At 41.4% G+C, this 25,289-nt stretch overlaps 1 protein-coding gene across 1 annotated transcript; it reads left to right on the top strand.

The window, feature by feature from the left end:
- The first annotated feature begins 1,604 nt into the window (after nt 1–1,604).
- CXCR4 (C-X-C motif chemokine receptor 4) lies at nt 1,605–5,378 on the top strand. The gene is made up of 2 exons (XM_011354478.2): nt 1,605–1,710; nt 3,796–5,378. The coding sequence occupies exons 1-2, from the start codon at nt 1,696–1,698 to the stop codon at nt 4,840–4,842; spliced, it is 1,062 nt and encodes a 353-aa protein (XP_011352780.1). The 5' UTR covers nt 1,605–1,695; the 3' UTR covers nt 4,843–5,378.
- Nucleotides 5,379–25,289: the final 19,911 nt, after the last annotated feature.

Below are 25,289 nucleotides of genomic sequence, written 5' to 3' on the forward strand. Positions count from 1 at the left end.
TTATTGTGTCCTAAATTGGGCGGTCTTACCTCCTGACCCCATCATTAGCTTTCAGGAGATGAGGACCTTCACCGAAAAACATTATGGAAAGGACCCAGACAAAAGAGAAAAATTATGGTCTGTAGGGAAAAGGTTCCCAGTCCCCGGACAATCTCTGGAACACCTCCAGACTGAAAAGTTTTATCTGGAAGAAAAGAGGAGGTGTTTAGGGTCCAGTCTGGGCAAGTCCTCTTCTAGGGACCGTCCAAGGTGGGGGGGGGGGGCGGTCTGAGTTCCGTGTCTCAGAGCAATCATTGCTCTCGCCAGTAAAGCTCGCATCTCAGTCCCCACTGTCACTCTAGCGGTCGCGGCTCTGGCGCGAGCACTAAATCTCGGCCCCGCCCCTCACTTGCTCTCCGGCACCACCCAGGCTCCCGGCGGGCGGGAAGTGGCGCGAGGCTGGAAAGCACTGTCTGGAAGCCTACTGCGAATCCCAGCCCCAACTCCCGCTCTACCCCGCCTGCCTCTTCAACCTTATTTCTTATCCGTGTCAACGTCTGTCCTTTGCATAAAGTCCTGAAAGACGCCGGCTGCGGAGCGCGAAGATCTGTTTCAAACCGGACTCGGAATCCCGGTCCAGCCCCGGAATTTCATCTCTGAAGGCCTGCTTCTTGTGTCCTCTACGTGGAGATCTTATCCTCTGCTTCACCACCGTTTCCCCAGCGCCTAGAACAGTGCGTGCGCGGCACGCAGTCGGCCCTCAGTAAATATCTGTTGACCAAACGCATCTCTGTAATAACACCCGTTAGGGTGTCGTGAGAATGAACAAGTGATTGATTCTGTGCAGCTACCTTGTGATCTATTACAAAAAGTTCTATTCACTAAATAAAGCATGTATATATAAAGTCCCATTCACGAATTGGTCACCCGGGAATACGCATCTACTTCTCTATGACAGTCTCCCTCTAGAATTATGCCAAATCATCCTACTTTCTTCTGAACGCGTTTCTTGATTGTCTACATCTGACCCCGATACTATTCTGTGGGTGTGGATGTATATACACAGCTGTGCCCTGAAAAAAAAGGGGGATCTTTATTTATTTTATTTTCTGAATGGACTGAGTCTGCAGTTAAGAGCAGGGAATGGAGTCTGACGCTGAACCCACTACCAGCAATGCCGCCTACTGGTTGGGTTACGCTGGCAAGTCACTTCTCTCTGGGCCTCAATGTCTCCATTTGCAGCATTCGCAGGTCTGGAGTTTCTTCCATGTGATCAAGGACAGATGAGCTACACTGAGACTCATGGGTCGCCCACACTTTCCATCTCTCTCCAAGGGCATCCCGCTTTCCCAAGTTGGGGAATTGCCTCCAGGATGCCCTCCCGAGCTGGAGACTCACGCGGTAACAAGCAAATAGCGCGGACTAGGGGCTTCCCTGGCTTACCCCACACGGGGGTCGCGGGAGCTAGTCCCCCTGGCCCCTCTCTTGCACCCTCCTCCTCATCGCCTACCCCTCTTCCCCTACCCCTACCCCGCCTTCCTCCTCCGGGCCCCGCCTGCGCACCCACAAGGCGCATGCGCGGCCCGCGGAGCGTATTTTTATAAGTTCAGCTTCGGTCAGAAACTTCAGTCTGTTGGCTGCGGCAGCAGGTAGCAGAGTGACCGTGAGGACTTGTGTGCTCCGGTAGCCACCGTGGCTGGAGAGCAAGCGGTTACCATGGACGGGTTCCATGTAAGTCCAATTTCAACGCGCTTTTTCTTAAATATACAAACACATGAACTTAGAGCGCAACCCCTCTCGGAGCGAGCAGAAGCGACCAGAACATTGGAGGTGCGGGTGTCCCAGAGAAGGGGCATGGGAAGTTTTCTTACGCATGGCTACATGGGGGCGGGAGAGTAGAGTTGGAATCTTTTTCTCTGTAAGCAGAGGAGAAAGGTTGGAACGACCGTTTCGGTGGATGCATGTGTCTCCACCTTGAGTCCTAGACACGCGCCGGGCTCGCGCGCTGTTTGCAAACGTAAGAACATTCTGTGCACAAGTGCGAGAAGGCGTGCGGGCTGTCCCGGGACTTAGACCAGGGGTCTCCTCCTTGGGAAAACGGGACTTTCCTTAGTGCGAATTGCGTGAGATCTGCAGCGCCTCAGAACTGAGTTGCCAGAGGGAGACTGCATCCCGGGTTACTTCGGGCAAAGGCGCTTGTGAACCACTCTTGCGGTTGAGAGCCTGTTCCTAAATTCTGCGCGGCAGGGGAGCTGTGCCAGTACCCCGGCACAGTGAGCGGAGAGAGGGAAAGGCGAGCGGACCCACCGTGCTGCTCGCCTGGGGGGTCTTGAGTGGGAGGTGGTCGCTGCTGGGAGGTGGTCGGAGCAGCCCGCGCGCCTCGGGATTGAGGGAGAGACCTCGCGGGCGTCCGAAACGCCGCGAGTGGGCCCCAGGGTTCGGGAATTTGGGATCAAGCAGTCCTTGCGCAGCAACACCCACTCCGAGGTGTGCGCGGCGGGGGCTGCGGTTGGAGTGAGGGACTGGGAGGGCACCTGGGCTGCGGTCCGCCGCGACGCAGACGGGCAGGTGCAAGTGGGAAAACCGTTTGGCTCTCACCGAGCCCAGTTGCGCCGTTTAACCGTCGGTGGTTTCCTGGAGGCTTTTGAAAACCCTTTACTAGGGAGGCTTTTCGTTTCCTCCAGCGGCGCGCAATTCAAAGGCGCGCGCGGCTGGGTCGAACCCAGGTAGCTGCTGCCAGCGGGCGCTGGGCGTGGGCGTGGTGAGCAGCCGCAGGGCCAGGGGAGCTGGGCCACCCGGCCCCCAGCGCGTCCTCCGCCTAGAGGCGTCCCGCTGCAGACCTCCGACCCCATTAACTGAATCAGTGGCGGGATGGAAAGCGACCCGGGAGAGTGAGGAAATGAAACTTGGGGCTGGGACCACGGGTGCAGACCCCATGACCTTCCCCTCCCAGGAAAATGCTGCGCTCTCTAACGTCCCAACCCTGCCAAGGGATAAACATGGGTATGGCAAAAGACGCATGCCCCAGAGGAGCGCCAGCTGAGGCAGGGGCAAAAGGAGGGGGTACCAACTTCTGACACCCCTACGCAATACCCACTAGCACCGAAAGCCTTTTGCTTTCAGACCGCATTCTTCTTCCTTACTGCATGTTGCTTGAAATACAGAATGGTTTGTGTTTAGATCAGCGATAAACGGGGAAATGTTTTTTTTGCCTTAGAAGACTAAGTCTTTGGGACACCCCCGCAACACCTCCTCTCCCCACCTCCCCATCCCCCCACCACCTCCCACCAAGGCTCCTTCGTACCCTCTTCCCTGTACTGGCAAATCTTCACACAGAACGTTAATCCCAGCTCCTCAGAACACGAGATTCTACCTACCCCGGCAGCCCGTCTTCCCCGCCCGCCCCCGCCCCCGCCCCCGCCTAGGAGTGGCCTCATTGTGTTTTGTTTTGGTTTTTTTTTTTCCCCCTTCCTTCTAGTAGGCGGGGCGAAGACTTAGCAAAGATATGACTTTGAAACCCTCAGACTCTCCACGCCCTTTTGTTCTAAACAAAGAATTTTGTAATTGGTTCTACTAAAGAGGGATATAATAGAGTGACTATGCCGGAAGATGGGGAGGAGGGTAATAGGATTCTAGAATAATTCTCTTGTGCCCTTCCTTCAGTACTTAAGGGGGAGCAGAATTTCCTGGAGAGAAAGCTTGGGCTGAGTTGGGTCTTATAAATCGCTTTCTTAAAATACCAGAAAAATTTTTTGACCTTTGGGGAATGCTTGCTGAACTTGAAAGTGAATGTCTATCCCCTTGCCTCTTTTGCAGATATACCCATCAGATAACTACACAGAGGAGGACTTGGGCTCAGGCGACTATGACTCCGCAAAGGAACCTTGCTTCCGGGAGGAAAATGCCCATTTCAACCGTATCTTTCTGCCTACTGTCTACTCCATCATCTTCTTGACTGGCATAGTGGGCAATGGATTGGTCATCCTGGTCATGGGTTACCAGAAGAAACTGAGAAGTATGACGGACAAGTACAGACTGCATCTGTCGGTGGCAGACCTCCTCTTTGTCCTCACACTTCCCTTCTGGGCAGTCGACGCTATGGCAAACTGGTACTTTGGAAAGTTCCTGTGTAAGGCTGTCCATGTCATCTATACAGTTAACCTCTACAGCAGTGTCCTCATCCTGGCCTTCATCAGTCTGGACCGGTACCTGGCCATCGTTCACGCCACCAACAGTCAGAAGCCAAGGAAGCTGTTGGCTGAAAAGGTGGTCTATGTTGGTGTCTGGATCCCTGCTCTCCTGTTGGCTATTCCTGATTTTATCTTTGCCAATGTCCAGGTTGGGGAAGACAGGTATGTCTGTGACCGATTCTACCCGAATGACTTGTGGTTGGTGGTGTTCCAGTTTCAGCACATCTTGGTTGGCCTTATACTGCCAGGTATCGTCATCCTGTCCTGCTATTGCATTATCATCTCCAAGCTGTCCCACTCCAAGGGCTACCAGAAGCGCAAGGCCCTCAAGACCACAGTCATCCTCATCTTGACTTTCTTCGCCTGCTGGCTACCCTACTACATTGGGATCAGCATCGACTCCTTTATCCTCCTGGAAATCATCAAGCAAGGATGTGACTTTGAGAGTATTGTGCACAAGTGGATTTCCATCACCGAGGCCCTAGCCTTTTTCCACTGTTGCCTGAATCCTATCCTCTATGCCTTCCTTGGAGCCAAATTTAAAACCTCTGCCCAGCATGCACTCACCTCTGTGAGCAGAGGGTCCAGCATCAAGATCCTCTCCAAAGGAAAGCGGGGTGGACATTCTTCTGTTTCAACCGAGTCCGAGTCTTCAAGTTTTCACTCTAGCTAACACTGATATAGGAGGACTTATACATCAAAGAACTTTTTTTTTAAGTTACACATTTTTTGAAATGTAAAAGACTGACCAATACTGTATAGTTTTTATTGACCATCGGATTTTTTTCTTGTGTTTCTTTAGTTTCTGTGGGTTAATTGACTTATTTATATAAATATTTTTTTGTTTCGTATTGATGAGTGTCTAGGCAGGACCTGTGGCCAAGTTGTTAGTTGCTGTATGTATGGTTATAGGACTGTAGAAAAGGGAACTGAACATTCCAGAATGTGTAGTGAATCACTTAAGCTAGAAATGATCCTCAGCTGTTTGTGCATAAATAATCTTTCCATTCCAGTGGAACATTTTCTTTTTCCTGTTCTTAAATTGTTTGGTTACACTATGAGATTTTTGCCGTAGAAGGTGGCACTTAGAACCAAAGCCTGAAGTGGTGTAGAAATGCTGATTCTTCAGTTTTCTGGAGTGGGTTGACTTCAGCACATAAAATGTACAGTCTTGTATTAAGTTGTTAATAAAAGTACTTGAAAAATTTAGTGTTATGTTCTGATTTCTGTTGACATTCCTTTGGCTGACAGAAGTCAAAAATAAAAACAATAGATACATTTATGAAATGCCAGGCCCTGTTCTAGGTATATTAGTTATACCTAGTTATTTTACTTAACCCTAGTCACAACTCAAGATAGACTCTGGTTCCATTATTACTTGCATATTATAGAGCAAGGAACCAAAGCACAGAAAGCTGAAGTGACTTAGTCAAAGATAATGGGTAAGTACCACAGCCAATATTTCAAACCAGGTAAGGTAACTTCAAAATCTGAAGTCCAAACCACTTTTAACCCATGAAATTTAGAAATATCTAGCCAGTACCTATCCCTACGAAAGGCAATCTTTCCGAAGGATAGATGTACATAAAGAAGAAAAGGTATGCAATAAAGTCCATGTCAGATTTTACTACTACTGTCCCTTGTGTAATCCAGGTCTGTGCCATGCTAGGCATTGTATGATTATTGTATACTTTTCTCATCTAATCCTCTCAGTGTAGATAACCTCACTCCCTTTTCACAGACAGAGGAACTGAGATTCAGAGACTTTCCATAACTTGCACTTTCAAGGGGACATACCAGGAGCTAATGTCATTCATTCCAGACCTTGCTCTTAACCATCACCCACTATTATCACCCAGAACACCTGGTCATAAGTCAACTGAACTGTTATTGAAAATAAAGCCAAAAGTGAATGTTTTCTTCATAAAATTAACCATGCCAAAAATACCCCTCTTACAATATCTTATATGCAAATATCAACACAATCTATTGCAACACCTAGCACCTCAAGGGTCAGCCAAGCAGATAAAAGTTAAATTAGTGCTTTCTGAGCTCAGAAGAAAGGATCACTGAAGCAAGCTCCCCATTGCTCATATTTTGCACAAGATTTTGGAGTCTTATGTAACATCACTCATAGCTATTTACACTACCGTTGTGCAAGCCCCAGGCTCTTGAGTAAATTTCAGCTCTGGTCTCCACTTAAAGAGAATTTCTAAACTATAGCAGTCATGCCTATCTCACTTCGGACCACGAACGGCACTCCAGGCATGCACTCAAAGATTAAGATAGAATTAAGGCAATATTTGGTCTACTTTTCGTAATTGTTTCTGGCACAGAAAATCCATTTTGGAGGAAAAATTGCAATGTCTTATCTTTCAGAGGCAAATCACATTTGTTGAAGGCAAATTATAGATCTTGTGTAGGGAAATAATTTAATTACTTAAAATAGAATCCAATTTGGCTGTACGTTTTTGCTGCAGTGTATGGATCTGGGATAACTCAGAGTGGTGTTCCTCCTATTCCACTTGAGAACACAATTAGATTTTAGATAGGAAATTATCTAAACTATGGGAAGCCTAATTGGATCACCCTTCATTTAAGAATAGTTTTACATGTCCTCTTTCAAAGGCTTAGTCTTAAAGACAAGACCATTGTAGGAGTGTTCACTTGAACTTTATAAATATTTATTCTTGAGGAGACAATAGAAGAAATCCTTGGGTGGACTTCTTTTTCTTTCTCATCTTGGCTTGAAACCTCATCACCCCAGATTCCTCTGCTCTGCCTTGGCATCACAACAAAAGGAACCAAGCCGAAACAAAATTCCCAGTGTCACCAGACTTAATGTATATTTCATTCTTCCTTGGAACAAAGGTGGGATATCTCTTTTTCAAAAAGAAAAAAAGCCTTGGCTCTCTCCCTGCCCTGAAAGGACCCCCCACACACACACACCTCAATCATTCTCCGTCCCGATCCTGCCATGTTCCAAGTGGCTCCAAAGTGTTCCCTGTGCTATGGTTTGTCTGACAATATTGGGCAACCTGGTCTGCCCAGCCAGCCTTTGCATGAAGTCGTGGATTGTCCCATTCCTCGTCCCTTATGAATGGGGCCCTTGAAGGTTAGTAATGTAGATCCAGTTGTATAATGGAAGCTAAAATATTTAAATTGCATTCATGCTGCCAATAATGGCATAAATACGACATCTGAGTTATTAATAACGTTAAGTCAATAACTAGGGAGGAAAGTAGATGTTTTTATCTCGCAAAACCTTTGTTTTCCAAAAATGCCACTTCGCAATTCACCTTACCCTACTGCGGGCTTCTTGGCCTCCTTCTGTGGTTATGCCTATATTGAAATAATAATTCTGGGGTGCTTTCTTAACAGGGAAACCAACAGGCCTTATTTTAATAATTCAACTAAGTGTGAATTTTTCCTAGCTTATTGTCGTAGAGTAAATGAGGACTCCACAAACAGAATTGAGTTGTCATGAATCCCATGTAATACTCACCTGGGAAGGGTAAGGACCACTGGAGACAAAATTCACATTGCCTTAGAAAATAATCTAGGCATCCTCCAATACATAGGAACATGGCATTGAAGCTTGGCATAGTAGGGATTTCCCCAGCCTGCTTTGAGGAGGTTTCCCTCTGGCTGCCAGTCAGTGCTGAGGAGACCCAAGGTTAGCCTGGTAAGTGACTTTCCTATAAGCCCAGCCTAAGAGAGATGTTGGAGCCCCAGGGGCCCATCAAGTAGTTGAAACAAGTCTTTTCAAAGCAGTGCTTCTCAACTGGGGGTGATTTAGGCCCCCTGAGAACATTTGGTAAGGTCTGGAAACATTTTGAATTATCACTGGGGGCAGGAAGGTGCTCCTGACATCTAGGGGGTAGGTGCCGGGGATGCTGCTAAACATATCCTACAGAATAGACAGAACAGGCCCCCACAATTACCCAGCCCACCGTGTCAGTAGTGTTCAAGATTGAGAACCCATTTTTAAGGGGAGGGCTCTGGGTGATAATAATTAAAATAAGGATACATCAACCAGTATAATTCCATGGAATTATCACTGGACAGGGTTCCAAGGTCTCCCTTTAGCCTCCTTCACTCATCCTCATTTGAATGCATTCCTACTCCCGCGTTACTCAACTCACACAATTCTCTTCCACCCTTATTTGAATGTTACTTTGTCATAATGAACATGTCTTTTTGTTTTGTTTGCTTCTCTCATGCCATGCTAGGAAGACATCCCATAAAGAGAAATAAATGGTAGAGGGTGACGGCTGAGGATTCTCTACTTCCCACCCAGAATTTGTCTGTCTAAAGACCACAATGTTTACTCATTTAATCTTCCTCACAGCCTGTGACTCCATTTGGAACACTTCCCATTTCTCTCCTTTTATTTGAAAAATAAACAAAAAGTGATGAGGTACCAGCCCGCTGCTTCATTGTCTGCAACTGACTTGGATTAATTTAAATCAATCCTACTCAGTTCAACAATTAAAATCTTCTAAAACCTTCTGAAAATCCTACTTTCAACTGAAAATGCAAACTGCCTGAGCTGAGGGATCCACAATGTTAAGAAGCTACAGAAAGGGAAAGACTTTTTCAAAATCAAACCAATAAAGGTGCTCAACCAAACCATACCAGGTGCTGGGTGTTTATCTGACAGAGCAGGTCCCCGATTAAAATTGATTTACATATTACAGTTCAATTAACTAGAACCCAACTCATCAACACTCCTAATTAAAAGGAATTACTTCCTCATATTTGACTGAGTCAGAAGGAAAGTAATATTTTTTGAGAGCTTACTAAATTCCAGGCACACTGATACATGTGATCCTCACATGAGCCCCATCCATTAATATTGCTATATCCATTTTCAGGCAAGGACACAGTCAAAGAAGTTATAGTACAAATATAGTACATATACATACTACAAATGGCATTAAAACAGAACCACCAAGTTCTGGGGCATGTCCTCAAGTTCTCAATATATTCGGAGTCCTGTATGATAACAAAAACAGTAACCATTCACCTTGAGGGCTTCCAACCCGCCAAGGTACTTCGATGATTTAATCTTCGCAACAGCCTTATACAGTAGGTATTGTTATTTGTCTGTTTTACAGATGGAGAAACCAAAGAAAGAAATCAAGGCCATCATTTTGGGCCACATCCTTCTTTCTCTGGCAAGCCTACTCAGTCTTTATCAGCGCAAAGTGAGCTTTTCCATCCTGATTCTTAGCACGTGAAGTCTGCGACATGAACACTAGCGCAAATAAAAGTATTTTGAAAAGCTAAAAGCAGCTATTCTGTGTCATTACCATTATTCTTTTTTAAGTTTTAAATAAATTTTGCCAACTAGTTTAATGTCTTAAGTGCAAAGGCCCATACAGTCTAACATAGCTAATTAATAGATTTGATTTGATTTGATGAAAAAAATAATCAGATTCCATAAAGTTGGGCCAATATTGGCTAAAATTATGTAAGGTTAGTTCAGTTGGTTAGAATCTGATATTTTCAAAGCAAGAATCAAGAGTGAGTCCCATTGGGGCCATCTTTAAAGGAATGTTACACATGGATATAAGCTTTAAGAATGCAAGGACTAACTCTACCTTATTTATAGCTGTATTTCCAGTGTCTAGAACAGGAGTCAAAAGCTTTTCTGCAAAGAACCAGATAGTAAATATTTTAGGCTCAGTGGGCCATACAGTTTCTGTCACAACTATTCAATGCTGCCATTGCAGCAGGAAAGCACCTGGAGATAATACATAAATGAATGAGTGTCGCTGTGTTCTGCTAAAACTTTATTTGTGGACACTGAAATTTGAATTTCATATAATTTTCATGTTTCACAGAATATCATTCTTCTTTTCATATTTTCAACGATTTTATAAAAATGCAAAAACCATCCTTGCTCCTGGGCTATGAAAAACAGATGGCAGGTCAAATCTGACCTGCAGGCTGTAGTTTGTTGATCCCCGGTCTAGACGATGCTTAAAATATAGTAGAAATTCAATAAATGTGTGACTAAGTAAAACTCTAAATATAGGAAAGTTTACTCTTTAAGGTTAAGGCACCAAGAACCCCAGTGAACCAGTGACCTTTATTTATTTGTATAAATATGACACTTGCCACTTATAAAGCACTTTATCATTCACAAAATGAGGTAGGATCTCAATGTGGGTCTGTGTCCTGGTTTGTGTCACATCAGTTGGCAAGATCCTGCTGCTTTACTGGGTTTATTACTTTGGGAAGAAAGGTTTGGGATAACAGAGTTGCTTTTTAATCTATCTTTGTGCTCTATCATTCTCATCTCCCAGAGTGCAGGTGACAGTGACATCTTCTCTTATAACTCCCTGTAGTTAGAACAGCGACAACTCACTAATAAAAGTTGTTGAGGCACACTGACTAAACTTCCTCCAGCGTGAGCAACACGAGCTTTGTTCCTCCAAAGTGATAATCACCAGTCACATCTTTGGGCAGCAACTCCCCAAACAGTCAGTAAATAGGACAAAAGAAAAAGCCATAATCCAAGGCAATAAATAGTATTTCACAGCCACAAGCTGAGTCACAAAAGCCCAAGAAAAATCAATAGTCCAGAAAGCATTTTTGGACCTGATCCCAGCCTTTGGGGAATGAAGATAATTCTACTATTTCTTTTTAGACTTCTTCATGGGAATGTCAGAATTAATCTCCAAGGAACTGCCACTATTATGTCTCTTACCAAAAGTGTCCGAAGTGAACTTCATTACTTTATAGAACGTTCTTCCCAAAGTGAGAACCTCAACTTCTAGACAGAAGTTGAGAAGATGCAAGAAGAAGCTGAAATGTCAAGTGCTTTCTGTTTTAAAGTGGATTTTCTGTTATATTTGTAAGATAGTACAAAAATGTGCTGCTCAGTCACCATGTCCAGAGTAAAGGAAGACAAGCTAAATGGGCTAAAGTAGCCCTGGAAAAAATTCCTTGCTGAGCCAAAATCCTATCAGTAGGGAGTGGAAAGAAGAAAGATGTGAAACATAATAAATAAAATGAGAAAGAACACAAAGTGCCAATTCATAAAAGAGGAAATAAAACTGATAAACAAAAATATGAGGAAATGTTCAACCTCATTGGCAACCAAATAAATAAAAATCAAAGCAACACACTGCTTCTTACTTATCAAACTGGCAAACATTTTCCAAGTAACAATGTCCTGAGTTCCAGGACACAGTGAGCCGGGCATCACTGAGCACAGCTGGTCAGGCTTAAGATGGTCAAAGCCCTTCCAAAACTGCTGACAGATGCCCTGGAAGCTTTGATGCTCATCCCTTTGTACAAAGAGAGACCATTTCTGGACATTTAATTTCAGGAAACAATCCTAAATATTAAAAATGTTTTGTGTATGAAATGGAGTTTTGTATCTAGAATAACAAAAGACAGGAAATACCCTAATTATCAATAGCAGCAAAATGAGGATTAAGGAAACTATGGTGAATCTACAGAGTGGAACATCATCTAGCTTTTTAAATGATGTTTACAAAGGCTACTGGAAAATGTTTATGATGTATGAAATTAAATAAGCAGATTACAAAACTACGTACTATCTGATTATAAATATGTTTTAAGTATGTGCATATAAAAAAGTTATTAGCAGTAGTTAAGTTATAGGCTTTTTGGCTGATTTTTAAAAGTTGTTTTTCTCTTGATTTCACTCTGTTTTCCAAACTTACTATAATGAATAATGAAAAAATAATTCGCAGGGAGGAAAAAGTATACAAGATCCTTCCTAGGCTATTAACACTCCAAGATAGGAACTCAGTCTTTTCTTTTTTATTTTAAATCAGTTCAGGGCCCAAGTAGGTGCTAAATAAATTATTGTTAAACTGAACCAGGCATTTGTAGTGTCAAATTAATTAAACCAGGAGGCCATTAGACAGAGGTAGCCCTAAAGCCCTGGTGGCCTACATAGGCAAACCAAAATCTAAGACTGTAAATGCCTCAAGAATACAAAATCAAAATTTTAAGGATAACTGATCACAAACAGCCAACTAGTCTTTATACCACTTATATTAGGTTAGTGGTACTGGAGACTTCTCTTTAACTTAATTACCTCTTAAAAGACCCTGTCTCCAAATACAGTTACATTCTGAGGTACTGGGAGTTAGGGCTTCAAATTAGGCAATCAAATAATTTCCTTCTTTTGCTTTGCTTCCGTACCTTTCTATGTAAGGCTTTCCCCTGGAACCTGTCAAGGAGTGTTCCTAACCACTTCCGGTTGGGCTCTGCCCAATTCACATCAATTTTTGTTCAAATAGACTCTTAAAAATGTTACTATGCCCCAGTTTATCTTTTAACAGTTCAATACTTTAAATAATCAGACATATATACTATCCTCAGGAACTAAGAATCTAGTGGTAAAATTTACTAGTAGCAGAAATCTTAACATTATATTCCAAGTAGAGCCTTTGATATAGTCCAGTGTTTCTGAACTGAAGGTCATAATCTCAAGGACATATACTAAAGAATTCCACAAGTACAGGAGAATGGAATTCAGGGCTGTGTCACAGGCCTGACTGAGCTCATGGCGAGTGAAACTATTTCAAATCAATACATAGTCATGGCACCATCTTTACAAGTCTGGCCTATTGAGTCTCTGGTAGAGGTGATATGGATCTGGGGTCTCTAAAATGACTTCTCCCAGAGAGGTCAAGTCTTTCAAAATCAGCAGGAAAGTAAACATACTAGAAAACCCTAAAGGAAATCTCTGAAAGTGTTAGGCATTCATACATGACGGCAATAGTGTGGGGCCTGAAATGGGAACAATGTGTAAGTGGTCAACCCTAAATACTCCATTTTTGTATTGTATCAGAAAGGAAGTGTCATGTTGGAGAAGAACTTCCTTCATTCTAATAAGTCCCCAAAATACAACGGCACACAACAATGGTGGTTTATAACATGTCACATAATGCAAGTTTCTGAAGTAGGAAATGCCAGCAGAAAAAGGCTAATGTTCACTTCTGTGGAGAGTCCCTACCACAAGTCCCTTACTTTTATTTCTTGAAATAGGCTCAGGAATCAATTAAACAACAGGGACTAGAAATAAAAATAAAATAAAATGTTTCCTATGGTTAAAATAAAATTAATATTTTAATAAGTAATAATTTAATAATTTTTGTTATTGCTTTGGGAAACAAATTTTCCTACTACAAATATAAATTCTTTCCCAAAAATATGTTTTAATGATAAAGATGTTATCTGGTTTGATTTAGATTTAAAATCCATATGTCAAGGAAATCTCTATTGATAGTTTTAAGCATATTGCCCCTTATAAGTTGTAACTTGTTTCTTTGTTTATGACATATTATTTACTTTGTTGGGCACTACCAGTCTGCCCACGAATTACCAAGAAATTTTGGTCTTATATGTCATCATCTGTTTTTTAGATATGCTTATATTACTCTCCAGCTATAAATTAGGTATTTGAGGAAGAGTATTAATTCTTTGCCTTATTTCATATAATATCTATTTTTCATAGTAATTTATTTCTATTTCCATTAGCATCCAACACAAGTTAAAACACTTTAAGCCAAAGAGTTGCTTATTGGCAGTTTCATGGCCCTCTGTCATGGGCTAAATTGAGCCCCCCAAAAATTCATAAGTTGAAGCCCTAACTCCCAGTACCTCAAAATGTAACTGTATTTGGAGACAGGGTCTTTTAAGAGGTAAACAAGTCAAAGTGAAGTCTCCAGGTTGGTCCCTAACCCAGTATAAGTGGTATCTTCATAAGCAGAGGAAACTAGGACACAAACATGCACAGAGGGAAGATCATGTGAAGACACAGGGAGAAGATGGCCATTCGCAAGCCAAGAAGAGAGATCTCAGAAGAAATCAAAATTGCTGATACCTTGATCTCAGACTTCTAGCCTCCAGAACCATGAGAAAAGAAATTTCTGTTGTTTAAACCCCCCAGTCTATGGTGCTTTGTTAAGGCAACCCCACCAAAATAACACAGCCTCTATCTAAAATGCTATTATAGCATATCTTATTCTTATCTCTTCTATTTAATATTAACAGGAAAAAAAGTGATTCTTAAGATATATATTCAATCATTCAACAAATACTCATTGAGCATCTACTATGTGTAAGTGCTGGGATATGTCATTAACAAATAAAACCTCAGGTCTCATGACGTTTACAGACTAGTAACAAAGGAGTTATTATTATTATGGAATTGTTCTTCATTTCAGAAATAGACCTTCTACATTGAGCTACTAGAACTCTTCAGAGAGAATGAGCTAGGAAATGCAAATTGAAAAAATAAAATAAATATAAGCCTAACATTTTAATTTTACATCATTATATTACTGGAAGCCCTGTGCAACGGTTGGATCTTTTGGGAAGCAGTTGCTGAAAGAGTTAAGAGTACAAGAGGTCTATTGGAGAGTATAGCTCATGAATGATCAAAGAGAAAGGATGGAGATTGGGAAAAGAAAGCCTCTAAACTATGATTCTGAGGAAGAAGCAGGAATGGGAACAGGGAGCCTCAGACCACAGAGTAGACCAAACAAAGTCTTGGCCAACCCAAATGGAAGCTCCAGAGGAATAAGTACCTGTTAGAGAAGTCACACATTGGACAGAAATGGATAAGCCATGGTATTCTGACATTGCTCCATCATTGTCTGGGGTTGCCTGGAAGAGCCAGCATAGTGGCCTCTGCTAGAAAGTTGGGGGGAGGGGGCCTAAAGTTACTCACACCTGGAAACTTTCAGCTAATTGGGTTCAGGGCAAGTTCTTTCTTGAAGGAAGTTCTGAGCAGCACCTCCATGACTGTTGCAGACTTCAAAAGTAAAATAGGAATCTGGTTCTCTAGAAAGGTTTTTAAAAGTCAGTACGAATGTCCCTCAGCAAGTGCTTTCATAGCCAAAATTGAGATCTTTAAGGAAACGCATTTTTAACACCCATTATAACTTTAACTTGCTAAATATTTATATAGTGGAAAGGAGATCTAAATTTTAAATTTTAGTTAAAGTGTGATATGCCCTTATAGGCAAAAGCAATTCTGCATAAATAAATAAATAGATAGATAGATAGATAGATAGATAGATAGATAGATAGATAGATAGATAAATAAGCTTTTGAGTGCAACATTAAGAGTTGGAATTAAAGGGAACCCTCGTGCACTGTTGGTGAGATTACAAATTGGTGCAGCCACTATGGAAAACAGTATGGAGTTTCCTGAAAAAAATTAAAAATAGAACTACCTTATAACCCAGCAATTCTACTTCTGGGTATTTATTGGAAGAAATTCAAAACACTAATTCGAAAAGATACACACACCTATGTTCATTGCAGCATTATTTACAATAGCCAAGATATAGAAGCAACCTACTTGTCTATCAATAGATGATCATCTAAAGAAGATGTGATACATAAATACAATGGAATATTACTTGGCCATAAAAAAAATGAAGTCTTATATTTGCAACAACATGGATGGACCTAAAGGGTGTTACGCTAAGTGAAATAAGTCAGAGAAAGGCAAATACAACATGACTTCACCTATATGTGGAATCTAAAGGAGAAAATAAGCAAACAAACAAAATGGAAATAGACTCATAGATACAGATAACAAACTGATGATTACCAGATGCGGGGTGGGGGGGTGGGTACTAGGTAAAAAGGTGAAGGGATTAAGAAGTACAAATTGGTTGTTACAAAATAGTCATGGGAATGTAAATCAAAAAATAGAGAATATAGTCAATAATATTGTAATAACTATGTACATAGTACGAGGTGAATACTAGACTTATCAGGGGGAGCACTTTGTAAATTATATAAATGTCTAACCACTATACTATACACTTGAAACTAATGTAAAATAATACTGAATGTCAAGTGCAATTGAAATATTTTTTAAAAGATTTGGAATCTAAAGAAGTCAAATATTTGTAGCTATGGCTTTTATCTATTCATTTATTCATTCATTCATTCATTCATCCCATTATTACATGCCAGGCGCTGTGCTAAGTGCTGAACACAGCAAAACATACATAATTCCCTGCTCATATGGACCTAGAGTAGGAGAGCTAAACATTAAATAACCAGGGCAATAAATGCATATTTATACACTGAGCTTAGTACTCTGAAAGAAACAAAAGAACTTGACCTAAACTGACTTAGAGCTAGGTCAGGGAAGGAATCCCTAAGATTGTGCTGGCATTGGAAGGATGGATGTGTTTGGAAAGAATAAGGGGTGCAGGAAATGATGGCATGCAGGATATGTGCAAAGGCCCTGAGGCAGAAAGAAATCAGAAACGCTAAGACTATGTGGCCATATCTCTAAGACTGAGAGAGAAGTGCTGCCAGATAAGGCTAGGGATTCAAGGCAGGGGTCAGACCTACTTGAGTAGAAACATCTCATGAGGCACCAAGGGCTTTGATCTTTGCTCTAAGAGCAAAAAAAGTTTTAAAGCTGGGATGGGTAACATGACTAGGTTTGTGTTTGGAAATGATAATTCTGCCTGTAGTATGAGGAAGAAATTAAAATGGGCCTGAGTGGATTTGGGACAGCCACTTAGCCAGAGAGCATGTGGTCTAGGTGAGAGATGATGGTCCCAGTAACTGATCGCTGTTTCTTTCACCTGGACAACATGGATTCCAAAATAAGTACTCTGGGAAGGACGCTGTGAAAGAGGAGACACGACCTTGTTCATCATTAAAATGAAAAAATCATGGGAGCTGCAAAATAGATACATGAAATGACTTAATTCTTCCAGGTTTTCTTGCCAAAGTTTTAGTTTTCCACTGTTGCTTCAAATCCAGTGTGTCCAAAACAGAAAGGGTCCCCTGTTAACTAGATCTGTGTCCAGACCACCTTTTTCCATTGCCACACTATCCTGTCTCCTCATCTTTGACTTGTGAAACCTGGATACCACCTGTGTTTTCTCTCCTTCATCTCTATGTTCGGTCTGTTGCTCATTGGCTTGGGCAGGACAGAATCACACCCAGATCTTCTGGCTCCTTCCACCACATTCTGTGTCCTGCTCCAGGGACAGGGCCATATCCAGGTCTCTGTCCAGAGAAATTATGGTTTTCAGGAACAGGTTGGACAGAACTTAGTTTTCCCATTCTATTTCATCAGGGGTAGGAGGAGGGGCTTAGGCTTAAACCTCTTCCCTTTCATGAAAGTTTCCTGTACACTGGTTGCCCCATGTTCTTAAATCCAACAGCCCACACTGTGCAATTTACTTCTGAATCACTATCTTGTTCTTTAACTGGCTTCAGTTTCCCAATCAGTGAAATGAGAGTTTTAGATGAGATTTTTAGAAAAACCAATCTTCAAACTAAATCTTATGTGGACACTCAGCGTGTAAAACTAGTTTTGGAAAAAATAAATAAATAAAACTACAATATTTTATATTTTATTAAATAAGTGGTAGTAGACCTGAAAAAATTTCTTTATGTCCCCCACTTTCTAGCTACTCCTAAGGCACCTCATTTGAAGAGTATAAGAAGCCTAACCTAAGAATCACTAGTCTGGAATGGCTTTAAAGTCTCTTTTAGCTCTAAAATTCTATGGTTCATCATTTCCTAAACATCACTTGGTCTTACCCTTTCCTCTTGATTCTCAATGCAACTTAGTTCGGGCTTTGTCACCTCTATCCTGGAATATTACAAATCGATTTCCCTGTACCACCAGCATACTGGGTTGAATAGTGTCTCTCAAAAACTCATGTCCATCTGGAGCCTCAGAATATGACCTTATTTGGAAATAGGTTTTTTATAGGTGTAATTAGTTAAGATGAGGTCATATTGGGATAGATTAGGCCATAAATCCAATATGATTGCTGCCCTCATAAGAACAGAAGAGACACAGAGAGAACTCACCCAGGGAGAATGCCATGTAACAACAGAGGCTGGATTGGAGGGATGCTGCCACAAGCCAACGAACTCCGAGGATTGTGGCAACCACCAGAAGCTAGAAGAGGCCAGGAAGTATCCTCCCCTAGAGACTTGGCCTCTCTGACCTCTTGATTTCAGACTTCTGGCCTCCATAACTGTGAGAGAATATGTTTTGGTTGTTTTAAGTCCCCCAGTTCGTGGCAATTTATTACAGCAGCCCTGTGAACCTAATACACCAGTCTCTCTCCAACTAAAATTCATTTCACATATTTTTTCCAGATAAATATTCCTTAATCTCTGCTCTCATCATATTCCGTATCTCCTTGTTTCATTTCAGGAAGCATTCGGGTTATTGAGCACTATGTGAAAGGCACCATGATAATGCTGAGTGTCTGGAGGTAAGTGAACAACGCCAACATGGCCTCTGCCTCCAGGGAGCTTCCAGTCTAGTGAGGAAGACAGACATTGAACAAACGTAGCCTCTGTCTAATGTGTAATTGTAAATTGTATGATGTACTATAAACGAAAAGAATAGGTTGTTATGAAATACTATTAGAGAGCTGAGGAAGAGAGGTTTAAGCCGATGCCTGCAGGGTGACTAAGTGCCAACCCAACAAACGATAAAGGTAAAAACTTTCCTAGGAGAGACAACCTGTTAGCAAAACCCTGAGGTAGGAAAGAGCTGGGATGTTTGAGGAACTGAAATAGAAAGAAGGTCACTGTGGCTGAAGACTGGTGTGAGCAAGGAGAAAGTGACACAGGATGAGGTTGGAGAAGAAAGCAGAAACGTGGTCATGGAGGGTTAAGTTCAGGACTTAGGGCTTAATCTTAATAAAATGAGAAGGCAATGAAATGTTTCAAACAGAAACATGGTATGATGCATTTAAATTTTTAAAGCTGTCTCTGGCTGCAGTCTAGAGAAGGATTGTATGAAGTCAAAATCAGAATATGGTCATCATTTGGGAGGTAATGCAGAAGCTGTGTATGGATTTGGGTTGTGGGTGGATTTGAGATAAATTTTTTGGTACAGTCAACAGGACTTACTGATAAAGTAGATCTGAAGAAGGATGGGTTATCAACAAGTTTCTGGTTTGAGAAATTATGTAATAAAAATATTGTTTACTGAGATAGGGAAAACTGGGTACACTAGTTAGGAGTACAGTCTAAGCTGCTATACAAAATGCTCATAAAGCATACTGGCTCAAAGAATATGGAACCATTTCTCTCTCACATAATAAGCCATAGATAGGGAGTTTAAAGTTGGTAGGACAGCTTTGCCATCCTAAACGCAAGTTTCTATCTTCAGATATAAATTAGCTGTTCCAGCTTCTACTACATCCCAGTCAGTACAATTTTGGGACTACCAACTATAAGTGGTACGCATGACTTCTGTCGACATCTCAGTGATCAGAGCCTAGCCACATGACCACACCTAACTGAAATGGAGGTTATGAAATATAGCCTTTGGCTGGACAGCCAAATGCCAAGCTAAAATTGGTAAGTTCTTTTATTAAAGGAAGAAGAATATAAAGGATGTTAATGAACAACCAGCAGCCTCAGCCACAAAGGAGTAATTAATAAGTAAATAAGAATGATGAATTCATAAGTGAGAGATTCCTGTAGGATATCTAAGTGGAGATGTCAAGTAGGTAAATGGAAATTAGGGTATGAGGAGCTCAAAGAGTAGGGTGAGACCAGAAATATGTATTTAGGAGTTATCTAAAGGCAGATTGCGTTTAAAGTTCTGAGTCTAGATTAAATCAAGTACAGTAGGTAGAGAAAAGGGCCAAGGACTGAACCCTGAGGGCCTTCACACTTAGAAATTGAGTAGAGAAGGATGATTTTGCAAAGGAGACTGAGAAGACCAGTGAGGTAAAGGGAAGGCCAAAAAAATGTGTGGCCTTATGGAAGCTCAGAGCAGAGAGCATTTCCAGAAAGATGGTCCATTGTATAACATTATATAACATCAGAAGCTTCTGATTAGCACATTATACAATATGCTAATCGTAATATGAGGATACAGACACTGATAATATATCTCTGCTGCCTTTTCTACTTTCTACTTTCCTTCAAAGTCTTTAGAATCTGTTCTTAGCCTATCTATCTAAATTTATTTCTCTCTACTTCTCATTCTAAAATCATGTCCATATTCTCAGAGACCCTAAACATGTCAGCTGGTTCCCACCTTTGAGCATACTCTTCCTTCAATTTGGAAGTTATCTAGTTATCTAAGTTATCTAGTTACCTAAGTTATCCCCATTCTTCAAGGCTCCTCACTCATGAAGCCATCTTTAGAGCCCACAAATGAACACTAAACTGTTTTCTCATTGCATTTTATGTGTTATTTGTTGTAACTCCTAAAAGTAGAAACCACATTACATTTATTTCACACCTCCAACAAGCTAATAGGGTTAGCCAGGTATCTAAGCTAATAGTACCCAAAATTTATTGATGAAGGTACAAATATTATACTTTCTGGATACAATAATTCAAAATAGATTCTTAGCATTTTCAGATGTAGGACTTTTGGGATTATCTGATTCAAATCTCCAAATTACACATGAAAAATCGAAAGTCGAAGAAACATGAAAATGTCTTCTCTGTATTTAAAACAGAATGCAAGTTAATATTCAATCACCCTCCTCATCTATGAGCACCATTGAAACACTGTGCCCCACTAATTGCACTTTTTTATCAATCATCCCTTTGGTTCAGTTCCTTCTATGTTTCCCCATCAAGCATCTGTTAAGTACCTGGTAAGTGTCAGGCTCTGTGATTATGAACAAGACAAAGTCTTGCCCTTGGGGACTCTGTAAATATAGAAACTGGAGTATGTATTGATTTCTCCTTCCTGACGTCCAGCTATGTGCCCATTTTCCAAGGAACACTGAAGTACATGCACAGACATAAAATAAAGCCCCATCTTTATTGATTCAGTTAATAAAAACAACAGGTTCACCTGCATAAGCTGACTTTCACCCACCTCACTACAATCCCTTGGCTCATATGCTGTAAGCTGTGCTAAATTTAGTGTAAATTATATTGAGTATATAAACGTCTTTAACATTTGGAGGTGTCGAGTTCTTCTCTAATTCAAATAGACATCTATAGACTTTACTGAATGTCAATTATCCATATAATGATTTATAAATAAATGTTTGCTGTGGACCAGAGATGTTCTTAACCAGCTTTTAATCATCTCAGTATTTGTTTTCAGAACTGTAGAAAGGCAATTGAAGTGTATGTGCAGCTCAAAGATAAGGGAAAACTTATTAAACACTGGAAAAGTGCCAAGGAAGGATCAGGACTCTCCTTGCTAGGAAATCCTTATGAACGCTTTAAGAAGCCTTTCTAAAGCTGTGTAGTGCTAGTTTACACTGTCTCAGATGTGGTTCACAGAAAGTAGACAGTCAGATAACAGTGGTAGCTCCGAAGTCCAGAATCACTCATACACATGGGCTACTGGGACCCCTTGTCCTGTAGAGGACCTCACTGGCAAGGAGTCCATGGGATCAAAAGGGAATGCCCACCATCACATGTGCCTCAGGTGCCCTAGACCATGCCCTCACACCTAGGACCTTGTAAGTCCATGCCCTTGGCACCCAGGACCTCAGAAGTCCATGCCATAACAGCCCTGTGCCTACTGCCAGGGCCTCTTCTCTGGGTCACCCTTCTTAGGGCAGAATATGTCACCAATATCCACATTCTTAGGCCCAAGGGCAGCCAAGGCACAATTTTTGGTGGTGGGCGTGAGGGTGAGAAGGCCTTGAGGTATGGGATGGAGCTGGGAGTGGACAGAAAAAAGTGGCCTGCTGCCTCCATTTTCACTTTCACCCAGACCCCCAGAGGCCAGGGGTAGGCCAGTTCAAACCCTTGTAAAAGAAGTTGCATTATAAAAACTCTTTGTGCTCTGTGCTATATAACTCTACATGACTAATTCCCTGCAGGGTTGCTCCAAGCAGGCGACAGCTATGGCAGAGAGTCTGCTGAGGAAAGGGCATCCTGAGATTCACCCACTTTGGTACTTCATCATTGGTGGAGGTGGAATCGAGACTCTCTCATGCAGGCATGGAAGTATGTGGGATGTAGGTTTTGCTTAAGGACTGAAGGTTGCACATTGATCTTCATATCCACTTAGCTCTGCCCAACAAGCCCAAATCCAAATTAGCTGGTAGATGTGTGTGACAGAATGTTGATTGTATGTTGAATTGTTTTCTTAAAAATATTTTTAGAGTCAAGGTTCAGAATTTAAATTAGATATTTAAACCATTACTTTCAAAATCAACTTAAATTTTGGCCAAGATGTTTATTCTGCTATACTGGGCAGCATGCGATTTTCAGCCCTTAAAAGAAGTCCTTTAGTTGCCCCAGCAATTAAGCAATTATTAAGCTGTTATTCTTATTTTTAATAATAATAACACCTATTTTTTATTTGTTCTTCCATCATCCTTCTCCACCACTTCTTTTCCTCTAGTGACTCTGCACAAACGGCTAGAGTACACATGCTAATGAGTTGGCCAGGCACTTAAGGATCTTAATCCCAAATCATAAAGACCCTAAGAAGGACCTCAGCTGCCATCCATAAATTTATATTCAAAAGCAAGATAAAAGTGGAATTAATTCAGCACAGAGCTAGCACAGTGGAGGATGGGGAGGAATTAAGTGTCAATTCAAAATATTTACGTGTGTCCCTACCCTTCTCAAGTTCATAATTTCTGCACATGCTTAATAGGTCATTTCATAGTTAATGCTTCTTCTTTCTAGGAATGACTTCATAAAACCCCTTAAATCCAGTTATCTCGGATGATTGGGGAATCAAAACATGGAGGTAACTCCTTACTTTCTCTAATTGGAATGGCTAATTTAGCCATAACAGCAGTTTCATCCAGATGCTCAGATTGGTTCAGAGTATGAAATCTGTAGTGAGGGATTTACTCGGGATGCTGAACAAAGAAAGCCATCATTAACTGTGGTCGAGGGGGAAAAAAGTATTCTAATTAGTGTTAATATCCTCCTGCTGAGCTTCCTGTCATCCACATTTTGTTCCTGTCCTTCGGCTTTTCCAGGATCTGATGTCCTGGCTACTTACAAGCAAGGGTCAGGGCACTGATATGGACAAATGCTGAGTGTGCTATCCAAAGCAAAAGAGTGAGATTAAAAATACTACCTACATTGACTTTCCAGAATAAGATCTTTATAAAAGTTTGCTAAGCAAATGTAAGTCTAATGCACTCAATTTATAAACCCCATAATAACAGGTAGTAATTGAATAAAAGCATGAGAAGACTATGTGGAACATTTTCTTCAAACATTTGAATTGCAAGTAAGGCTCGTCTGCAAATGAATCTGAAACATTTGGATACCCATTAAGGTCTGAGATTTCTCAACAATAAATTTAGACTCCAGGGGAGACTGGCATAAGTCAGTGTTTAATAAATCCCATTTGACAAATCAATGACAGGAAGAGGTGCAGGTGGGCCTGCCTCTGGATTCCTTTCTTTTCACTCACCCCATGAAGTCAGTGCCCTGATGGGCTGATATGAAAGCCAGATAAATGGCCCAAAAGACAGACTAAGGAAGAGAAATTTGATATGCAAGCCCTGCATAGAAAGGAAGAGTAAAAAGAGAGATGCTAGCAAACAATAAATTTCCAAGGAAACCGGCACACGCTGTCTTTTAAAAATTGAGAGATTTAACCAATCCAGCGGAATCCCTCCATCAAGGTTTTCTGAGTACCAGGCACTCTGCCAGCTACGTATTTTATGTCACATACATACAACATATATGGTTCATGGTCAGAGTCAGGTTCAAAGGGAAACCATGTCAGCAGTTATCTGGGAGGGGTAATCTGAGCAGAGAAAAGGAAGTTTCTCCCCATCTTCTTTCCCCTCTTCCCTCCTCCTAAAGTAAAAATGACTATAATTTGTGACAATGACAAAATTGTCTGAAACATCTAGTGATGGGCTTCCGCACATGCTACCCCAAAACATAGCACATCGGCATATTGAATATTTTAAGCTGAAAGAGTTTGAGATAACAGCAGAAGCCAGAACGTCACTCTGACCTTCCCCCACCACCACCATTGTCCCCTGAAACAGGTCATAAAACCCACAGGGGAGAGATGCCCTCCCCATTTCCAGAGAAAGGGAGCACCCTTATCTCCAAAGACAAAAAAAAGGACACCGAGAAGAACCCAAACAAACCTTGCTAGGTTTCCTCCAGTTTACTACGCTTACCTCGTAGTCTTTGCCTTATCACATTTCTATCCAACTGTCTACTTTTAATCAAACCTGGTAGAAAAACACTCAGAGTGAACCATTTCTTCAGATCTCCATTACTTTATGAAGGTTCCCACGTCATGTAAAACTTAAGTTAAATAAATTTATATCTTTTTCTCCTGTTTATATGCTTTTGTCAGTTTAGTTTTCAGACCCAACCAGAGACTCTAAGAGGGTAAAGAGAAACTTTTTTCCTCCTTCACAGGGAAAACACAAAGAGCCAAGGATACATTAGCCAATATATGTGATATCTATTTTCTAAGCTCTTTGCTCATCTAGCCTCACTACAAGTGATATTAATAAAATCCATTCATTCTTTCATTCAGTCAGTATTTATTGAGAGCCCACTGTGAGCTCTCAACTTTTAGGCTGTCAGAATTTAAAGGTGAGTAAGATAGCCAAGATCCCTTCCTATCCTCGTGGAGCTTCTATACTGGAAATGAAGATAGTAAATAAATAAACCAATAAGCAAACGAGATCACTTTTGCTTGTGGTATTAGGAAGAAAGTAGAACAATAATGTAAAAGAGAATGGCTGAGCAAGATATTGAAGATATTTAAGATCTATCTCTCAGCAAATATATATCATGTGCTCAATCGGTTAGCTTTTACAGCATAACAAATCACTGCAAACTTAGTAGCTTACAACAATCAACATTTCTTTAGTTCGTACTCCTTTGGGTGACCTTTTGGGTTCGGCCCAGCTGTACAATTCTTCTGGTCTCATCTAGACTCACTCATGTATATGTGATCAGCTACTGGTCATTTAGGCAGCTATACTTCTGGGGTTTGGCTGGTTGTCAGTTGAGATGATGAGACCAACCAGGCCTTGTAACTCTCACTCTCCAGCAGGCCAGCCTGAGTTCATTCACATGGACGCTTTTCAGGGTCCAAGAGGAATAGCAAAAGTATATAAGGACTCTTGAAGTCCTGCCTTACAACTAACATCATATAGCTTCAGCCAACAT

Source organism: Pteropus vampyrus, unplaced genomic scaffold (assembly GCF_000151845.1).
Source record: "Pteropus vampyrus isolate Shadow unplaced genomic scaffold, Pvam_2.0 Scaffold17, whole genome shotgun sequence".
In the NCBI taxonomy this organism is placed as follows: Eukaryota; Metazoa; Chordata; class Mammalia; order Chiroptera; family Pteropodidae; genus Pteropus; species Pteropus vampyrus.